Source organism: Ambystoma mexicanum, chromosome 2p (assembly GCF_040938575.1).
Source record: "Ambystoma mexicanum isolate Mex_15411 chromosome 2p, UKY_AmexF1_1, whole genome shotgun sequence".
In the NCBI taxonomy this organism is placed as follows: Eukaryota; Metazoa; Chordata; class Amphibia; order Caudata; family Ambystomatidae; genus Ambystoma; species Ambystoma mexicanum.
The window spans coordinates 718,035,608-718,056,620 of record NC_090923.1 but is presented as its reverse complement, the minus strand read 5'-3'; the positions used below and the strand labels follow the sequence as shown (position 1 = coordinate 718,056,620).

Sequence of the window (21,013 nt, the reverse complement as noted above, 5' to 3'; positions counted from 1 at the left end):
AACGTAAATATACCAACCTGAGGAAAGAGTTACATACCAAAACTATTAAAACACTATATATAAAGAAGTTCTTTGCAAATAAGAAGACGAGTGAAGTAAGCACCCGGCCCTTATTTTTGTTTCTATAAACAATAGGGTCAGATAGTATTCGTTTTTTGGTTGGTGGACTTATTCTTTTTTGACATTAAGAGACGTTGGATGAGCACCTTAGTTAGTAAAGTAGGTAGGGAACACCCCACAGTGACAGGGAAAGATAGTCCTTAATCTTATTTCTTTAATAAAGTTAAAATGTCCTCAAAGTGTCTGCATCCTTCTTCTGACCGGCCACAGTAGCTAAAATGTTGTTAGCTGATCTTAATACACCAGGTGACTGATACTAAGAGATCATTTCATTTAGGTTGGGCAGGGCATACCTATGAAGTATTTTGTACATTAGGGTCATGGCTTTGAAATGTACCCTTGCCTGTACTCACTGGCGTAACAGGGGCCCCCCGCAGCCCCTGCCGTGCGGGGGGCCCCGCCAGCACATGTCCTGGGAGGGGCCACCACTTGTGGAAAAAAACAAATATATTTTTTATTTTTTTTTATTTTTGAATTTCCTCTGCATTTATAAAGAAATTATTTCTGTAACAGAAATAATTTCTTTATGAAGTCAGAGTGACTTCAAAAAGAAATGATGGGCCTCATTACGGGTTTGGCGGCAACCGTGCCATTGCTACCAGCAAGTTGCCACCAGACCCATAATGATTTACCGGCGCTCGACTTCCCGGTAACACCGGGGGTTTACAACCCCGGCGGTCTGGGAAGTCAGCCGCCGGCAAATGGTAAGTCCCCCTTTCCATAAAGTCCTATCGGACTCTATGGGAATGGGGACCATAGAAGCACCGGCACCGTTAATAACTAAGAGATCATTTCATTTAGGTTGGGCAGGGCATACCTATGAAGTATTTTGTACATTAGGGTCATGGCTTTGAAATGTACCCTTGCCTGTACTCACTGGCGTAACAGGGGCCCCCCGCAGCCCCTGCCGTGCGGGGGGCCCCGCCAGCACATGTCCTGGGAGGGGCCACCACTTGTGGAAAAAAACAAATATATTTTTTATTTTTTTTTATTTTTGAATTTCCTCTGCATTTATAAAGAAATTATTTCTGTAACAGAAATAATTTCTTTATGAAGTCAGAGTGACTTCAAAAAGAAATGATGGGCCTCATTACGGGTTTGGCGGCAACCGTGCCATTGCTACCAGCAAGTTGCCACCAGACCCATAATGATTTACCGGCGCTCGACTTCCCGGTAACACCGGGGGTTTACAACCCCGGCGGTCTGGGAAGTCAGCCGCCGGCAAATGGTAAGTCCCCCTTTCCATAAAGTCCTATCGGACTCTATGGGAATGGGGACCATAGAAGCACCGGCACCGTTAATAACGGTGCCGGTGCTTCCGTGAAAACTATGCGGGTGGGTAGCGTTCTGCCCGGCAGGTGTGACCTGCCGGGCAGGACGGCAACCGCCCACAGAGCTGTAATATGCCGGCCTTGGAAACAACAGTGCCGGTGAGTTTACCAGCACCGTTGTTTACAGTCCAGGATAGTTGTGATGAGGTCCAATTTCTTTTTTAAGTGTTAGGGCTCCCCTCAACCGCATGATGTGTGCGTGTGTGAGTGTATGTTGGAAGGGTTCACACTTAAATGTATAGGTGGCTGCCTGTGCGAGCGTATGGTGAAAAGGTGCACACTTTAATATACGGGTGGCTGCCTGGGTGTGCCTGTATGGTGAAAGGGTGCACACTTAAAATGTATGGGTGGGTGCCTGGGTGTGTGTGTGTCTGTATGGTGAAAGGGTGCACACTTAAATGTATGGATGGCTGCCTGGGTGTGCCAGTATGGTGAAAAAATTTGGCATTTGAATGCAGGTACTAACAGTGAATTGCTTTATGTTAGTAATTGGTGGGCTCTTGTTAACAGAGAAACCCAGGTGCCCTTTAACATCTGTGTCCTTTTCTGTCTTGCAACTGCTCTGAAGGTCAGCCAGGTCTGGTCAACATAGCCCGACATTTCAGGGGGGGGAAGGAGGTGTTGAATCCCAGTCAACTCAATGGTGTTGCACCAATAGTTGTGTTTAATGCCTGGATTACTTATTGGTAATCTTATTACTCCTAGCCCTATTCTTCCTCGTCCCAGTGTGTATGAGACAGTACTTGTGTATAAGGCACTCTGCCTCATACACAAGTACTGGGATGAGGTAGAGGTACAAGGAAGTAATGCTTGATTTAGCTACCTGTAATCTTCATTACTCCTAGTCCCACTCTTCCTCATCCCAGTACTTACCTATGAGGCAAGTAGCCTCAACCGTAAGCTCTGGGGCAAGGAAGAGGGATGTGGTGGTAATTCTGGGCCAAGGAGCCGATTTTAGAGGTTGGTGTGGGAGGGAGAGGGGATGTGTGGGGGGCAGGATTATACGACAAATTATAATGGCTGTCCATGTCCAGGCTAAGCAGGCATGATATGTGGTATTAGTGGCTAGAGAAGCATTTTGTAGCAGCCAGTCTATTAATTCCTCAGTTTGGTATGACTTTTTTTTTAATGGGGCATTTATGATAAAGCAGTCCTGCTAAGTGAATTACCTGGCTAGACTGCCATTTGGGTGCTGCCAGTCAGCCATTTCTTACTGCAGCATTGTATATTTTTCTGGGCATCTGTGATCAAATGATATGATATAAGTCATTTATAACGCAACTGCACACAAGTTTTTCTAGGCGCGACAAGACAAGGATGGAAGATAGAGGGAGGACAAGACAAACGATCCTACTAGGCCTTGTGTCATTCAGATCGTGCAAGTGCCCTAACGAGAAGCGCAAGGGGAAAGGGACGGGGGAAGTGCAAGGGAGAGGGGAGGGGAAAAAACAGGGCAGCAATGCTCTGAGTAAGTGCTGTCAGGGCAGCACAGCTCTGGGTAGTGCAAGAAGAACAAGGGACTGTAGGGTTACAGTTACAGCCCATAAGTGCATGGTAGGACCAGAGGCAGTGCAAGGGTGACTGATCAAGAAAGAGTCTCGACTCAGTGAGACTCTGAGGGTAGCCAGCAACCAGTCGGTACAGCAGACAGGTAGGTCAGGTAGGCCAGCAGGGGAGGGAGGGAGAGAGAGAAAGCGGAGGAGAAGAACTTCTGCTTCCAGAACTTCAGGTGGTCTGCTAAAGCTTGAAAGGGGCAGGGAGGCTATTCCAGAGGGAGGCACCTGTAGAGGAGAGAGATCTACCCCCCACTCTCTTCCTGGAGAAGCGTCTAACCCTTAGAGTGTAGTAGGTAGCTGAGCAAAGGGCTTGAGAAGGAAGATATTTTGGAAGAGAGCGTTGGATGTAGTGCGGGCCCCGGGCCCAGAAAGCCTTGTGGACAATGCAAAGGGTCTTGAACTTGATACTTGCAGCCACTGGGAGCCAGTGGAGAGATTTCAGGGCTGGAGAGATACGATCCCTGTGCTTGATGTCAAGGATAAGTCTTGCAGTCCTTTTCTGGATTGGTTGCAGGGGGCTGGATAGTAGAGAAAGGCAGATTGAGAAAGAGGCTGTTGCAGTAGTCCAGCCTAGAGAGAACCAGGGCTCTGCAGACAGTGAGCTTCTGGGGGAAAGCGAGAAAGGGAAGAGTCCCCTTGAGGAGGAGCAGCTGGTAGTGGGACTTCTTGGCAACGTCTGAGATGTGAGGAGAGAAAGAGAGTGGAGTCAAAGATGACACCAGTGTTGTTTGCCTCACAGGAAGGCGAAGGAAGAGGGCCCAATGCGGACGGCCAGAGTGAGAGAGGGAAAGCAGGGGCAGGAGTCCAAATGAGAAGGATCTCCATTTTACTGACATTAAGGCAGAGATAGTTGAAGGCACACCAATCCTGAATCGCGGATAGACAATCGGGAATGAGCGAGAGATGAGAGGATTCTGAGGGGAGCCTGAAGGAAAGCAGAGTGTCATCCGCATAACACTGAAAGTTAGAGGAGAATGTTGAGATCAGGTGGGTCAAAGGGGCCACTTAGAGGTTGAAAAACCAGAGTGAGAGGATGGAGCGGGGAGAAAGGGACCAAGTTGGACCTGGGAGGGGCAGTCCAAGAGGAAGGAGGTCAGCCACTCAAGGGCATGATCCGTGATGCCCAGGTTTTCATGGAGTCGATTGATCAGGATGGCATGGTTGACCGTGTCGAAAGCACAGGAAAGATCAAGGAGGATGAGGACAGAAGGAATGCTGGAATCAAGGTTAGAGAGCAGAACTTCACAGGTGTTCAGGACAGCAGTTTCCTTGTCTCTGGCACTGAAGCCAGACTGATGGTCATGAGACAACCAACAGATTCCGTGTGGAGAGTAAGCTGGGAGATGGCCAGCTTTTTCAACAGTTTGCCCAGGAAAGGGGTGATGGAGATTGGGCGATAGTTTGCCGGGCAGGCAGGATCGGCAGAAAGCTTCTTGAGGAGTGGATGCATAAGGGAGTGCTTAACGGGAGAGGGGAAAGAGTGATTACAGAAATCGGTCAAGGCTGGAGCGATGGTGTCAATATGGTTCTTGATGGTTCTGGTGGAGCAGGAGAGCACCTGTTTGGATGACACTTTCATAGATTGGTCTTGTCTAGAAACCTCGTCAGGTGTTGTCAGAGAGAAAGAGGAGAAAGTAGGAAGAGAGGTAGAGATGGCCAAAGGAGGGCCGAGAGAGGAAGAGGGAGAGGAAGAGGAGATAGAGGACAGGATGTCCTGAGTTTTAGCGTAGAAGTGAGATGACAGAGCCATACAGAGGGCCTGGGTGGGAACAGGAGATATAAAGACCTCAACAGGATTGACCAGTTCTTTTCAGATAGAGTTTGGCCGTGTTGTTAGAGGCCACAGAGACACAGGCTTGAATGTGTGTTCTATTCTTGATGAGTGTTGTTGCTTCGACTGCCATTTTGGTGCAACCAGTCTAGATATGTCTAAATGTGGCCTGGCAAGCTTTACTATATTATTACATGTTGACACTGGTCTACCTTGTGCAGCCAGTTGGACATGTTTTCATTGTGGCATGGCATTTTTAATAGCAAAGCTTTAATGTTCCTGTGCTCTGTTGGTGACTTGCATCTATTGGATTGGTGTTACCCTACAAAACAATTGCAAACACTATGGCTTTTTAGCCAATTTTTCTCAGACAGTGTGCTGTATGTTATATTAAAACGCATATGTATATCTTTCTCCTAGTGCAGTGTGCGGCATATCCGTTCAGCAGCATGTTTGTGCGTATTGCGCAAGTGTGATAATCTAGGCTGGCCCAGAGTGTGGCGCGACCCTTGATTTGTTGCTGAGTTGGGGGGCCCCCTCAGCATGGCTCGCAGGGGGCCCCCCCACATCTTGTGTTACGCCACTGCCTGTACTGGGAGTTATGCAGTCTCCCAAGAACGGGATACATATGTCACCAACACGCCCTGAGGGGCATGTTGGTGACAACTGCAGTGTTAACAATAAACTGCAGACACTGGATGCTCTTCTTATTTTCGCTCTGGTTCTGTTTCCTCCACTTAACGTAACCCTCTGTGTACTACTCTCAATGGGCCTCATTACGAGGTACCCATCCCACTTGGATAGTCCAAAATGTTGTTTCGCCTAAGTCCCAAGCTTGCTGGGTCTAGAGACCAAAGCTGCTCCTCGCTGATGACGCCCAATAAGGATAAAACATTTCTGGGGATGCTTGTGGTCTTGTGCAGAAGGGATGTGACCTAGCAGTTCGGGATGGACTGCCCCTTTTGGGGTGGGATCAAGACTGATTTGCATATGGTTTTTCCGCTTAGGTAATGGCTTGGCAGGCGAAGAACGATGGTCTGGAGGGTTGCCCAGAGCTGTGCCTGTGGTTATGATCAATTCAAAAGCTTCCAGCCATCACCTTTTTGCTTTGCACCTAGGAAAATGGAGCCAGAGGGTGACATTTACCCAAATTCACGCCGTGCACAAAAAAGCACTTCTTAAAATATTCTAGTAGTGGAGTTTCGAATAGTAAATGACACCAGTCCTAGTATATGTATGGGAATGCTTATTAGTGTGCAATGAAAAATATTGCCTCTCTGGTGACATTATTGCAGGGAACATTCACGTTATGAACCAATGCTGATAACACACTGTTTACTTTGCACACTGGATGGGGCTTTCTGACCAGGGTGCTATAAATAGGAGCTCCTGTTAAAAAGTTATTTTATAACTGGATTTCTTAACGAAAAACAGTTGGATTCAGAGTTCAAATATGCTCCCATGATTGAAAGGTAGGTTCTGTCAGATTCTAACTTAATACCAAACTTGGCCAAAGCAAAAACGAAGAACACAACATTGTCTAGGGAACTATGTAAGAGATGGATAGGCTTTCTCCATGCACCAATATCGAAATTTGGCCATGCGTCATTCACAGGAACCAGGCTGAGGATGGAGATGAAAGGGCGCTGATGCAGGGAAGACTGGAAGGAGGACTGCAAGCCAGCTACAGGCAGTCAAGTATCACACTTCGTTGCTTGGTCCACATGGGCCTCCAGAATCATGACAGTTGAGGCTGTGACTCAGTGTAATAGAAGATGATGGAGTGCATACAGTAATTTGGTGTACATGGAAAGGAGGACTGCATCTTCCAGGTAATCACTCTGCACTTCCCTCCAAGGAATGCATAGACTGCACTTCTTGTTCTCCCATGTGGTAAAATGGTCCATACGATGGCCTACCCTAATTCAAAAACAACTTACTAAGCACTGTATTTCAGAATTCTCACTTGTGTGGTGGTTGAGTCTAATTGCTGAGGGAATCTGCATGGATGTTCAGTGTACCTGCTAGGTGAGTGGCCACTGAGAAGATGCAATGTAGGCAGCCAATGCGCACAGTTGCAATGAACCTGTCATATTCATTGGCCAATGCGCACAGTTGCAATGAACCTGTCATATTCATTGGCCAATCCGCACAGTTGCAATGAACCCGTCACCCACCCCCATACGTAATGTCAACAATTGCTGTTGTATTTTGTCCATAAGCACAAGGACTCAGGAGATCATGATGGAGGGCAGGAAGGTTCAAGGATCTAGGAGCATTGCATTAAATTACAACATTGATGTCAAACCTTTTGTCCCAGAAACCCCAAACGTTGTGCACCAGCAGGTTGCAGCTTGTTGGTGGGGATTCAATTTAAGCCATGTTGTTATTTAGCTTCATGCTGCAATAAATAATCTGTAAACTGTATTTGAAATTCCACCTTTGATGTCACTTCCTGTTTAAGAGATTGAAAGCAGCTCACAAAATGTAGGACAACCATAGTTAGAAAAACGCTCACAAAATACAGTTCATAACGAATAATGGTTGGCTGAGTAATTGACAGAAGATAAAACATTAATTGTACGGAACAACATATTTTATTTTTGTTAACCCTTTATATCCCTTTTCAGACCCGTGCTAGCACACCAAAAGAGCATGATGGGATGGCGCCCTGTATTGGGCATGATGGGACCCTTAGTGCAGGCAACTATATTGGGCACCTCACAGTTCATGCCCGTATTGTGAGCCCTACTGGGATTTGGTGACTAACTCCAGGCCCCTCAAAGTTTGTGAAGCATTATCAGTCATTCACTGAAAATGAAACACCACTGGTGAGTGTTGGCATATTTTATTTTATTCACTATCCTATCGTAGACTGTATTTCACTATGTCAGACGAGGATGTGTACCTTTGGACAGCATTGAAAGAACATGTAATGGCATTTCTGGGATCTAGTTTGCCCACTAATTATCGTAACAACGTATCAATTTAGCATGATGCTACTATTAACTGTTCAGATGAGACATGTTCACGAGAGAGGCCCATTCGAATGCAGCAGATATGTCAATTATCTGCAGAGTCAGATTTAAGGGAAAGTGACCCTCATAGGTAGGTGTGACAAAAGGGCACAGGAGGGTGGGATGTAACGGTAGGGCAGATGTTGGGAGCGGGGTAAGTTAAGGTTAGTCAATGTATCCCTTGAACCACTCACCAATGGGGGATAGCAACGTATTGTACCCTATAAAGAGGTTTTGTTTTATATTTGTAAAGCACTTCATGACATATGCTGATGTTTAAGAATTAAGAGACACTATCTTATGGATAGGCAATTAAGTCCATGATATGTTCTTTAATTTAGACCAAGAGAAATATAATAGTACAGAACCAGCCCTGATGAAGATGGAGGAAGAGGTGCTATGATTCATGAAACCATATAAGGCGTTTGTGAAGAAACTCTCTTCATCAAAACATCTATTGACAATATGGTCTGAGATAAAGTAACATGTTTCAATGATGATATGGTTTATTATTATGGTTTATTTATGTAACTAGATTAAAATAACAAATACTTTGGCATTCAATTAGGCCACTTTTTCGACCTATTTAAATACATTACAGTAAAAGTGCAGAGGAGAGGGTTAATCAATTAGGGTTACATTGAAAGTGAATCAATACAATACGTCAGTGGGGATTCCATGTTTCTTTTATTGGGGTTAAGGAAAATAAGGAACCTAAGTGATTTGCTATGTATCATGTACTTTGGTCAAGTGGGGAAGCCATGATTTGATCCGAGTTATCCTGGTTTCCATGTTTTGCAATTTAACCGGTAAACCACATCCCCTATTATCTTTAATTTTATACTACCATACAATGCTTTCAATGAATCATGTAACAAAAAATAACATGCAAAATCACTGTGCCAATACAGAAAAGATTGTTATGGGAACAGGTTACGCAGAGTAAATATTATTTATTCTTAAAGCTCAACAAAAAATGAATATTTGCAAAATGTTTGCAAGGAAATCTATATTGGAAAATCATCTACCATATGCAAGGTGAGAGCATGCTTGAACACATTTCTTACACCAAATAATGTTCTTTCTGATTGATTCTCCTCCCACAGATTCCTAGGTTGCGACAGCTGCCATAGGAGCAATTTCACAAGCAGACGGCAAGGTGTACCTCTACTCCGTGCCTCTTTGACGGTCCAGTCTTTGTCTCCAGAAATGAAGCAGTATATAGTGCACACCACGACTCCGACCTCAGTTTACCCTTTTCTTTACGCCATGCTCAGCAAAATAGGCTACTTGAACCAAAAAAAAGAAATTTGCTTTTTCTCCTGATGCATTTTAGGGGCTCTCTCCGTGGGGTCAAATGGGAGGGCCACGAGGAAGATTGGAGGAGCATAGAAAGAACATTATCGAGGAAAAGTAATTTGTTTCTTCTAATTGATGCGTCCACCCACAGATTCTTTTTCTTAGATACTCTCCCAGAGCAGTAAAGCAGATCTGCAGGAGGGGAAAGAGTGAGGAGTGAGGAAGAATCCAATCATACTAAGACATTTTACAGGACCACTCTACCAAAATAACCACCTGGAGATGCCACAGAGTCAGACAATAATGCTTGGGAAAGTTGTGGAGAGCTGCCTCGGTAGCCGCCTGTCATATGTTCAGGGACGGAACTCCCCATCGCAAAGCTGAGGTGGCCACTCCATCACTGGTAAAGTGGCATCTGAAACCTGTTAGTATGTCCTTTCCTGCAAATTTGTAGCATTCAGATATGCAGAGAATGATCCCTTCAGAGTGGTTTGTTTGGAGATTGCTGATGCCTGTCTCGCTCCTGCAAACGTAACAAAGAGTTGATTGTATTTTCTGTAATCTGATGACACCTTTCCTCTTCACTGGAAGGGTGAGAAGGCAGGTAAAACACTGTCAAGTTTATCTTGTGACTCTCTTGTTGAAATTCAGTCACCTACTAGGGCAAAAACGAGGTTCAAACCCTCAGTTTAACTTTCCATCTAGAAAGAAATCAGATAAGATGGTTTCACAGGTAGCTCCTGTATCTCGATCACTCTCCTGGAGATGTCATGACCACCTGGAAAACTGTTTAAAAGTTAAGATGCTTAACAAACAACATCAAAAGCTTCAGAAGGAGAGCCCAAGATAAATGTCAAGACTAAGTTCAGGTTCCAGGGATGAAATCCAAACCAAGGGATGAAATACAAACCAGTTTGGGGAAACATGTTTACCAACCCCCTCAACACTGGACCACAATAGGAAAGGCAAAATAGGACCCCTGCTTCAGATAGAAACTGGGGGAATTTAGAATCTGCAAGTGAGGGGATCCAAATCACTCTTCCCCACTACCCCCCCACCTCCCCACCAAGTACAAAATGTCTTCCATCAGCAGTTGTAGATGGCCCTAGTAACTAGTAGATGAGCAGAAAGAAGAACTTCTAGTACCTCTTCTGGCAAGTCCCAATCCCTGTACCTCAGCCTCTCAGAAAGCAGGCATGCAGGTTCATAGTGCTGCGGTTTGGGTGGCGGTTAGGAGAGAAGATCCCATCTCTTCAAAAGGTGTTGATAAAGATGATGGTCATGTCGAGGAGATACAAAAACCACATCATTGGAGCCCAGTCTAGGGCAATCCATTTCAATGTACCTGGAAGAGGTAGTGCATGGCCAATATACTGTCCATCATAATCTGTACACTTCTAGCCTGAAATGAAGGAAAGAAGGCTTTCAGAGTTGATCTCATCACCCGGAGCCCTAATAGATTGATATGCAACCTAGTCTCTGCCAAGGATCACATTCCACTCACTCTGAGAGCATCAGTCTTTCGTGGAGGCATACTTAACTATTGTAGCCTCTGGCCAAGATTGCAAAAAGGGTTCAAATTGCTCTGTTGGGCCCACCTCAAGGGATTCTTAGCAACACCGATTCGAGACTCGAAGCAGGTCTGACATGTTGCCTGAAAATCTGGACCACTAAGAACGAGCCATTGGAGTGACACCATCCTCAGTCAGGCTTCTGGCATCAGAAAAATGCATGATGCTACAAGGGAAAGAAAGTGAAGAAAGGCGGGTGATGGTAGAAAGTTGAGTTATGAAACCTTTTGACTCTGTCCTTAGGAGTAAAGGCCGTATCTGAACGAGAACCCATGACTGCTCAGATAAACTGAAGCTCCAGGAAGCAGCCCATACTGTTCGTTAGATGGAAGGTGTGGTGAAGGTGGGGCAAAATCTGCTCTTGTGAGTGAGCTTTGATGAGCCAATCGTCTTAATACGGAAAGGCATGCATCTTTTCCTCCTTGATATGAGCTCCAATCACTTACATCAGGTTTGTGAAGACCCTCGGGAAAGAGGTTAGGCCATAAGGCAGGAAATAAAATTGGTATTGTGTGCCGTCTATAATCCACCTCAGCTACTGTGTGTGGCTTGGATTGATAGGTACATGAAAATAAGCATCTTAAATGTCCATTGACGCCAGACAGTCCTCAAAATCTAAGGCATGACGGACCTGTGAATGGGTCACCATCTTGAACCTCTTCCTCCTCCAAACCCTTTTTTCAGACGTTTTCTTCAGAGTTGTGGTCTGGGGGTTGTACTCATGGGCAGCTGTTTGTAAAGGCAATGGGTGAGAAGTAGGGAGGCATCACTCACTCAAAAATGGTTAACTTCATCTCCCTACTGTTGAGTGTGTAGAGGGCCCCTCAAAGTTGTTTTGGGGCAGCTGACTTAGGGGGCACAGAGGATCCCTGTGACAGACTTTGTTTAACTCCCAGGCCACTATCTGGTTAGGTGAAATATCTCTGTTAACGTTTCATAACCGGCAAGTGGGGCATCCCTCTATCAGCGAAACAAAAGTAATGCTTAAACCTGCGACCCCTGGAGAAGCTTGCCAAGGAAGCTACAAAGGATGATGCAGAAGGTGGTGGTACCGCTAGTCGCAGCAACTTTTGATGTTGCCTTGAATCTTTCAAAAGACTGGTCTACCTTAGTCCCGAAAAGGTTGTTGCTATTAAACAGCATATCCAAAGATTTTGCCAGGACACCAGCTGCAAAACCCGACCTTCGCATCCACGAGTGCCCCCCTGATGATGAACGCTGTCCCAATGGCACGGGTCACAGTCAACCAGGATCACTTGAAGCACCAGACATGCAGCTTCATTGTCATCCATTACAATGGAGCTAAAGCCATCCCTCACCGCTCCCTTGTGGTCCTCTGCCTTTGTAGGCACAACATGTATTAACGGCCTTGAGCCCCACGCTTCCCGCCCTGAATAGCTACTCTCCAAATGCACTGAGTTTCTTTATCTCTTGGTCCAGAGGGAGCTTGGGAAAGGTGGTTCATTTGACACCCAGCATAGCCACCAGTTTTTCTGGGTGACATGCTTTGACAAATAAGCCTGGTCATATTAGCCAGTTCCTTATCAACAACGGCTTTGGAAAAATGATGTTGCCACAACTGAAGCACTGGTTCGGCGACTGCCATATTAAACGGTAGAAGCGTCTTCTTTTGCATCCCTTTGCCAAGAAGGTCAGTGAGCTCATATTTTTGGATGGATCTAGAGGGGTCCCAGGCACAAGGCCTCTGCCACCTTTCTATGGTACAATGGCCAGCTACTTTCGAGTGGCCCTAAAGAGAAGCCTTCATGATGTTTAAATCTGGGGAGGTGTTTTTCCTGCTGGTGTCCCAATGGTGGGCAGCCAGATCTGTAAGGTCAGGTTTGACTATAATCATCTTCTCTGGAACTTGCACCTGCACGGTCTCCAAGCTCTCCAATGCAAATGGGGAAATTATTCCTTTCTTCATTATGCACCTCTTCCAAAGTTGGATTCTCTTGAGGCAGATGTATAGAAGTCGTCATCATTTGGGGACACAATGAAGTCCCCTCTGCGCTGCACGGAGTTACCAGTAGAGGGGTATCCGAGACAAAGTACTCTGCTTCAGCTCTGAAGCAGCTTTTTTCTTCCGCACAGTTTCCGAGGCTTCTGGCATGCCGACATTTGATGGATCCCTGCAAGTCCTAGTCAGTGTGGTGGGATCTCCCTCACATGTGGGGTCGAGGCGAAGCCATTGACACTGAGGCCTGGCAGAATATTTCCAGAATTTTCTGCCTGAAGGACTCGCACTCATCCACCAAAGAGGAGGCTGTTGGGTACTTCACCTTTTTGGCTGACGAGTCAGACAAACTTTCCTCACTCTCATCCCGACCAGCGCTGAACCAGAAGCGGAGTGGTGGAACCCACTCTGTTAATCTGACCTCTTTTAGGAGCTTTTGAGGGTTCGCTCATGGCCTGCCCTTTCTGAAGAGGACTCTTTTTCTTCAGGCGTGGGTAGCTCTGATGGCCAATCCTCCTCTGATAAACTGCTTCTGGAAGAGGGGTTCTGCTGATTTCAATGGGAGGCAGCGTAGAGCCACTTTAGCCACATGCTCATGAATCACCTTTGTATGCATGACTAGGCAGGACCGGCAGTCGGAGTCTGGTGGTCGACCACAATGTGTCAATGTATGAATGCTAAAGTGATTAGTTATGGACAGTTTGGAGGTGCAGTCCTTGCACTGTTTAAATCCCGATGCCTGAGCTCCCAAAGAAGCAGTTAAAAATAAAATGGACAGGAGAAGAGCATTCACTGTGCAGCATGAAACGCTTGCAGAAGAAACTAAATCCACGAGGCATGATGTGCCCTATACATGAGCTAGGCACCATCGCTTCTAGAGCCCAGGAGTGGAACGTGGAAGAGGGACAGCTGTGAGGCACTTCTCGCCCTCTGTTGCTGAAAAATGTTCTGGTGCCAGCTGTCGCTGCTTATGAAGTATCTAGGATGAGGAATCTGAGGCAGGACACAGTCCATTCTAAATATGACGTTTACGTGGGCTACATGGCTGCAGACCTGTTTGCACAATGACAGTTTTGGCAGCAAGTAAGCTTGTGTTATTTTAGAATATTATCAGTCAATTGAAAGCAGAATCCCAGGAGACAATGGTGAGAGCGACCCAGAAAGTTGGCCTAAAAAACCCTGAGCACTTTGGCTGATTTTGCAACTGCTGCATGCAAACCCACCTCTGAATCTCTGGTGGGCGATTCCTCTAGCGTAGCTCACACACAGCCACGCCTTACAGCGCTGAGCAATACGTTCAGGTATCATATAATGATGCTCTATGGACTAGGATGAATGCCCACTATTGTAAACTGATATCAATTCCTTTGTATCTAGGACACAGTCCCACGCTACAGTCAATTTCCACTTATTCCGCAAAGTCAATGCCCTGCTTTTCTCTAGTGTCTTAAAGTAGGTCATCCAGAATCTTCAGGCAATGCTCCATCTACAGGAAAGGCACTCCTTCTCCCCGGAACTCTCCCCCCCGCCCCCCATACCCACACAAAATATTCACAGACTTTGACACCACTTTACCTCCCAGACAAAGACTCAATCAATCTATATTCTAAATATGGTCTCAGGGTCCCTATACACACACACACACACACAGGACAGAGGCTTGGATATGTCTAACAGATCCCAGCTGAAAGGTCTGAACCACGCAGTGGCAGTTCTTGTGCAAGTGGACAACTGCATCGTGATCCCCGGACTACAAGGCGAGAGGGCATTGTATGAGCTGCCTCAGATGGCAGTAACTCGACATATGTGGCTGTACTGGTGTATAAAGGCAGTGACCCCGGCTTGTGTTGGTTAAGCAGGGTCTACCTCTCTTACACCAAGACGTTATCCATTTTATATAAAGGCTGCACTCTAGTTAAATATGTTTGCTGTTTTTGATCTGCTGTACTATGTTTTTTTAATCTTATACCCGCCTACAGGTTTTATTTACAGCCGCAATGTCATGCCCAGCCTTGTCAAAGGTCATGTGATGCGAGTTAGCGTGATGTCGTCCATGAGAAAGGTTCTGTGACTTCCCTTCTTGTGATGCAATCTTGTGTGTGGGTGTGATTGTATTCCCACTCTCCATGGCATGTTGGTCAATTTTACAACCCTGGCCCATATCACTCGTCTCCAAACGCAGCCAGAGTCACTTCCATTTTAGATGCCCTTAAATCTTGGTTTCACTTGCATTAACACATTCACAGACGCAGAAGGAGAACAGAATCAGTAATGTTTACAGGGGCATAGTTCAATAAAAAATGTTCTTCAGGTATCAGGTAGCTGAATTCAGAATATGTATTTTTTCCGTTTGATGCAAGATGGACAGATAAGGACGATGATCATGTCGAGGAGGTCCAAATACCACACCCTTCGATGTCAAGAGAAGCACAAAAAATGAATTCACGTATACAACCGAATTTATATTGCATTGCAAAAACATGTCTATGCAAATAATCACACTGTAGATGTGGGCGGGTAACATTTACTGCTGAGCAGATAGATCTCATTAATTATATGCGTTACTGAAAAGTAATTTGTCTTTCTCTCTCTCTCTTTAGATTGAACATCAAGCATCAGTGAAAACCAACAACTGATGATACTACATCTGCCAGATTCAGGATTATAAAGTTGGTGGCAAGAGAACAGATGCTTTGATCAAGGTTCCACCCACTCACTTGCCAGTTGCAAGTGTAAGAGGACCAATGCAGTGTCTGCACGTGAGAGGAAAAACAAAATCCCCACTGAAACAGCAGACAAAATAGAGCTTTTATCTGACTGCATCTTGGACAAGTACTCAACCTAGCAACCCAATGTAGATGGCGGCTGTTCAGCGTGAGGTTTGTAGAAGGGTTGATGCTCAGTCTCGGCGCTCCTTGGTGACACAACCTGAAGACGAGAAGCCAAGTCATGGAGAACTGGAGTTAGGATGCAGCATAAATGGAGAACTTGGGCACAAAACTAACAGTAGAGAATTACAAAAATCCAATGCTGGCATGGCATTTTTGGATGGAGCACCCACCATGCATTGGAAGGACAGTTGCCAGAAACCACTTGTGCACCAATCCGAGTTTGAGCCTTTGACACAATCGGATCCTTTAGCAGATTCTAACCTTTACCAGTTACCCCCTGTGACAGATCATGAGACTGCTCCTAGAATACCTTCCAGCCTCCTGTCCCAGCCAGCATCTCTAGCAGGTCATGAGGCAGCATTGGGAACTGTTTCACCAAACAAGGCTACGTCTCCTGTCCAGCATGATCTTCAAGAAATAAACTGTTTAAAAGATGATTGTGACAAAGAAAAAGGCCGTTCCACATCCACTAGTAAAAATAAAGCTGAAGAGCGCTTTCTGGAAAGAGGTGTCCATCACAAAAAGTTCTTGCTTTTCTTCCGAAGGAAAAAATCTAATGGATGTAATGAAGCAGGAGTCAAGCAGTCAAACAATGAAATATGTGTGGTATCCGAAGCCAATGTTTCAGTTCCACCGCAGGTGGAGAAACCGGTCCTTGAAGGGGAGCATTGTAGCAAGGACACAAGGTCCGCTATAAGTAAAGAGTCTGGAAAGAAAAGGAATGGTCCCTGTTTTGCTTTAAAATTATTATCCTGTCTAAAAACACCCCAGAAAAAATCTAGAGGCAGTGCACAGGTAAAAGAAGTGGAGTTAGTCCAGGAGTGTAAAGGGACCATTAGAACAGGATGGAGGCAAGAGGCGTCTGATGTCAGAAACAAGAAATTGGAAGGCAACCATGAGATGCAAAGCTTGAGGAAGCCTGTTCTCTGGTGCAAATCAACACATCAAAAACAGAGGATTACGGCAGCGGCCATTCAGGGCGAAGGATTGCATAACATGCAAGAAGAAGCAGATTATCAATGCAGTCCCCTGCAAAAAAGAAGAAACCCTGATAACTTGCAAGGGAGCCTTATTACTTCCACAACCGGAACTGGAAAGGTTGAGATGACTGTGCCGGCTTCCACAAAACAAGGTGCTGCATGTGCAGAAAGTGCCTTGAAATCCAGAAAGCATCTGAAAATGAAACCATGGAGGACAGTTCCATATCTGGGCAGGTCCAAGCCACAAATTGGGCAAAGTGAGCTACGCAAGGAAAGGGAGGCCGAAAACCAGGTCCTTAATGTGACTACAATACCAGAATGTTGTGATGAAATGGAAGAGGGAGGCGAGACTTGCCGACCATATTCAAAGTTATCTTTCTTCAAAAAAATAAGGTGGTACAATCGGCAACGCAAAATCACAGGAGGCTTCATTGAGAATGTTGCATGCGAGTCTGCTTACGAGGATAAACATACCTTTGGAGATGCGGTCAAGGAGGACATTACTGTAGCAGACACAGGTTCTGTGGCCATGCTCTCTCACAAGGACATTTCTTCAACACAAGCACAAGGACTCCTTTCCACAGAACAATGTCTTACAGATATAGAAACAGTAGGCATCCCCCAAGAAACTGCCATTATTTTAATGGACACCATAGTCTCTTATAAGGACAGTTCTGTTTCAGAGGAAAGAGGCCCTGTCGTAACTCAGAGGGGACGCAGTGATGCAGAAATGGTCATAGTAATCCAGGACAATTTAAATACGGAAGTGGTGGACGTGAGTGCAACAGCAATAGCAGGTCTTGAAGTTTCTTGGGAGGATGTTAATGCAGCAGACGTAGCAAACCCCAAGGTGTCTAAAGGGGATTTAACTGATGCAGGTGCCATGGGATCAAAGCAAAATACTGTTGTAGATGGGCACATGGTATCTCAGGAGGATGTTCCATTACCACAGATATTGGGTGACCTGGCATTCCAGGGGGAGGTGGAGGCAGAGTCTTTGGAAGGCCTCATAGTAACTCGGGAGGATGCCACTGCAGCCAGGTCAGCATGCCGCATGGCAACACAGGAGCATCTCACTGCTCCACAGTTACCAGGCTCTGTGGATACACTAGAGTTTGGCACTGTAGCTATGACACCAGACCTCTCCCCCGTTGAGGAGGTTGGTACTGTATCAAAGGTTGAAGTTCAAGAGGTTGTTACTACAGTACCATTTTCAATGGTATCTAAGGAAGATGTTACTGCAACAAACAGATCAGCCCCCACCATCTCCTGGAACAGCACTAAAGTGGAAGAAGCGAAAGACGTGAAGTGCAGTGAACAGATTTCGGCAGAGAAGCATTTTGCAAATGGAAAACGCATCCAGATATCACCGAGCCAGAACTTCAATACTGATTCGAAGTTAAATATTGAAGAAACTGAACAAGAGAAGGAAAGTGAACTTGCATATGCCCCCAATCTGGTTAGTAATGCCTCAGAATCGGTGCCCAGTGCCCTTCAGGACTCATGTGCAGAACCTCAAAGAAACGACAAGCTGCTTGCAGAGGCATCAGATCTGGCAATGCTCAGGAATGCCCACAATGTGAAGTACCCATTGGTCACTAATATTTACAAAGATTCTGGTGGACAAAATGAACATAAACAATTAGTGAAGAGTGACATATCTGGATGGGGCCATACTGCTGAAGGAGACAGACACAAGGCTGGTCAGAACAACATAGACAGCTCACAAAAAGAATCGGTTCCAGAAGAAGCTGACCCATGCACACCCGGTGTGCTGTCTGCTGGCGAGAGTGCAGCCTTCCAGGGGAAGACGCAAGACCACCCGCACTTGCAAGTAGCTAACCTCACCCAAGAAGTGAATGTGACTAGTGATCAGAAGGTGGCAATATCCCTGGCACAATACTGTGAATTTTATGGGCATACAACTGTGAGGAATTGGAATGAGAGGGATGTGCCCCTTCTACTAAGACCGAGCCCCTCATCCCAGGAAACTCTGGCCATAAGGTTATCCACGCTCCAGTTGGGCTCTGAAGAAAAGGAATGCGACGCCCTTCTGTCTCATAACATGGCTTCTAGTTCTTTAAAACACGTTCCTAAGCAGAGATATTCTGGGGGAAGTAGTCAACAATTTCAACCTGCTCTGAAGAAGGACATGAGGGTGGATACCAGGCAAAGGTGTTCCTTGCCAAACACTGACAAAGAGCAAACGCCCACACCCCGCAAAAGCAGTACTCCCTCACTCAGGACCTATCGATCCTTTGAAACAAATCAGTTGGAGGGAGACATGTTTGAAGGCACTTCCAGAGGCACAACCTTCTCCTGGTCGGAGGGGACAGAAGGGATTCAGCCTCAAGAAAATACTAAAGCAAATCTACAGCCCACCAGCCTGCTCCCTAATGAGATGAGCGACATCACCACTGACCCACATGAGCAAGAGAAAAAGCTGCTGTATGAAGCTGCGGTGGAGGTTGTGCAGGCAGCTATCCATGCAGCAACTGGTCACATAGCCCTTTGGCGGCAACAGGATCAAGAAGAGGGCAGGGGTTTGCAGGAATCCTCGTCTCCAGGGGCAGGGGATTTACCTTTTTGCACAGCCCAGCAACTACTTTCTGAAGAATAACCCCCCATGAATGCTCTCCTCCAGAGAAAATTAAAACTACGTATAAACCTCCACTGAGTGATGTTTGACCACTAGTTACCAGACTATACGAGATAGGGTCCTGCTTCTCCCTTCTGCAATGTATTCATTCTTTGGTCTACTTCTAGTTTCCTCTGCCTTTGTTTCTCATCTGTTTATTGGGAGGGATAAGCACCCAAGCTCCAACCCTATTGTCCATTAGCCATATACAAAACTATAGAAATAAAGGCATTTCATCTGCATCTGTGCCTCTGATCTGGCAAAATAATCCTCATTGTATTGGCAACAGCGCAGACTCCAATAGGAGCACACCCATAGTATCTCTGTCTACCATTTTGTCTTTCTCTGGGGGGGAATAGGAGTATACAGGAAAGAACTGAATACATACAACCTTCTCTGAAGCTGTGAATCCAATTAAGGTGACTTGGGATGGCTGAACAACTGGAACACTTAACGTTGATAATTATGTGACAAAACATCTTAGTGACATTTTGAACGCTAATCTTTATCTTTGCTGGTTACCTGAATTAAAGAAAAGTCCATCAGCCAGAAACTCCTGAACCATTTCCTGATATTTTGCTCTAAACACAGAGAAAGCGGCTCCACAGCCTCAATGGTTACATCGTGTGTTGAGGAATATAATAAGGAATGATTTGGAATCCATCCATTGGCTAAACTGAATCCTTGGAATGCCAGGCAGACTCCCCCTGCCCAGTCTCCAATTTCACCACCACACACTACACGGTAATGTTATCCAAAATATTGCTCACAAATATAAAGAGTAGACATCAATAACTGGACATGTCGACAAAAAGGGCAAAACTTGCATTTAAAAATAACTGCATCCACCCATCCTATATAAAGTAATGCATAAAGTGCTGGGTACACAATGTGAAAATGTATACAATAAAATAGCCAGCCATGGGTCCGTTCTCAAATGCCATCAAGATGGTAGTTCACTCCAGTCAGTCCCAAGGGTTTGTTGTCCATGGAGCTAATGTACCCTGAGCTTGCTGGGTACTCTTCCACACTTGCTCCACAAGTGTCAGCCAGTAAAACCCTTCCAACAGCCGTAAGTACCTGAGAACAAATGTGCCTCCTGACCACCAACCCATTAACACATTTCCTTACTGTGTGTTACTGCTGATTTTTAGCTAAGTCTAGGAAGTTGGATGTGTGGCTCTGCCGTTCTAGCACATCACATGTATCATTAATGCCCAGGCAAGCAACCGCAATGATGTTGATACATACCTGCAGAGTCCCAATGACTTTCTTGTTAGAGCATGTAGTCACAATTGCATGGGGTTGGTGTGCCACCAAGACTCATGGCTGTCGCTTCCCTCACCCATACAAATGTTTACCCTGTGCTGGTTGCCTGCACTGTAGAGGCTTTGTAAAGGTAGTGTAGGCAAACACTTGCTCTAGGCTCTCCCTCACATATCGAAGTAAATCATTATATCAAAAATATCACATTAACACAAAACATTCACACTAACTTAAATAACACAAAACTATAACATCAATAACTGGACATTGGAAAAATAAGAATGGAACAACTTGGCTTGGGCACCTACATTTTAAATAGAAATGTCCAAATGATCTTGCAAATGAGCCTTTGCTTGAGATCTATTCACATCTGCCATCTAGATGGTGGCTACATCTAAATGGGAAGAATAGATGTTGGTTGTCAACAAAGAATCTACCCCTGGAACTTGCTGTTACTCTCCGACATCCTCTGCTCCTTCTACGGCACATCTACTCGTGTTGGCTGGCATAAGTCTTTCCAACCACAACTCTACCTCTGCACAAATTGCACACCTGATCCTTCCCACTGCCAACCTCTGGGCTCTCAACTATACCAAACACCATATTGCCTAACACA

At 45.6% G+C, this 21,013-nt stretch overlaps 1 protein-coding gene across 1 annotated transcript in view; it reads left to right on the top strand.

The window, feature by feature from the left end:
- The window catches only part of LOC138566711 (uncharacterized), a 65,322-nt gene extending 45,376 nt beyond the window's left edge, over nt 1-19,946 (top strand). The window contains exon 2 of the mRNA XM_069644307.1: nt 15,223-19,946. Coding sequence (XP_069500408.1) covers nt 15,481-19,113 — 3,633 coding nt within the window. The 5' untranslated portion in view covers nt 15,223-15,480 and the 3' untranslated portion in view covers nt 19,114-19,946. The remainder of the gene's footprint in view (nt 1-15,222) is intronic.
- Nucleotides 19,947-21,013: the final 1,067 nt, after the last annotated feature.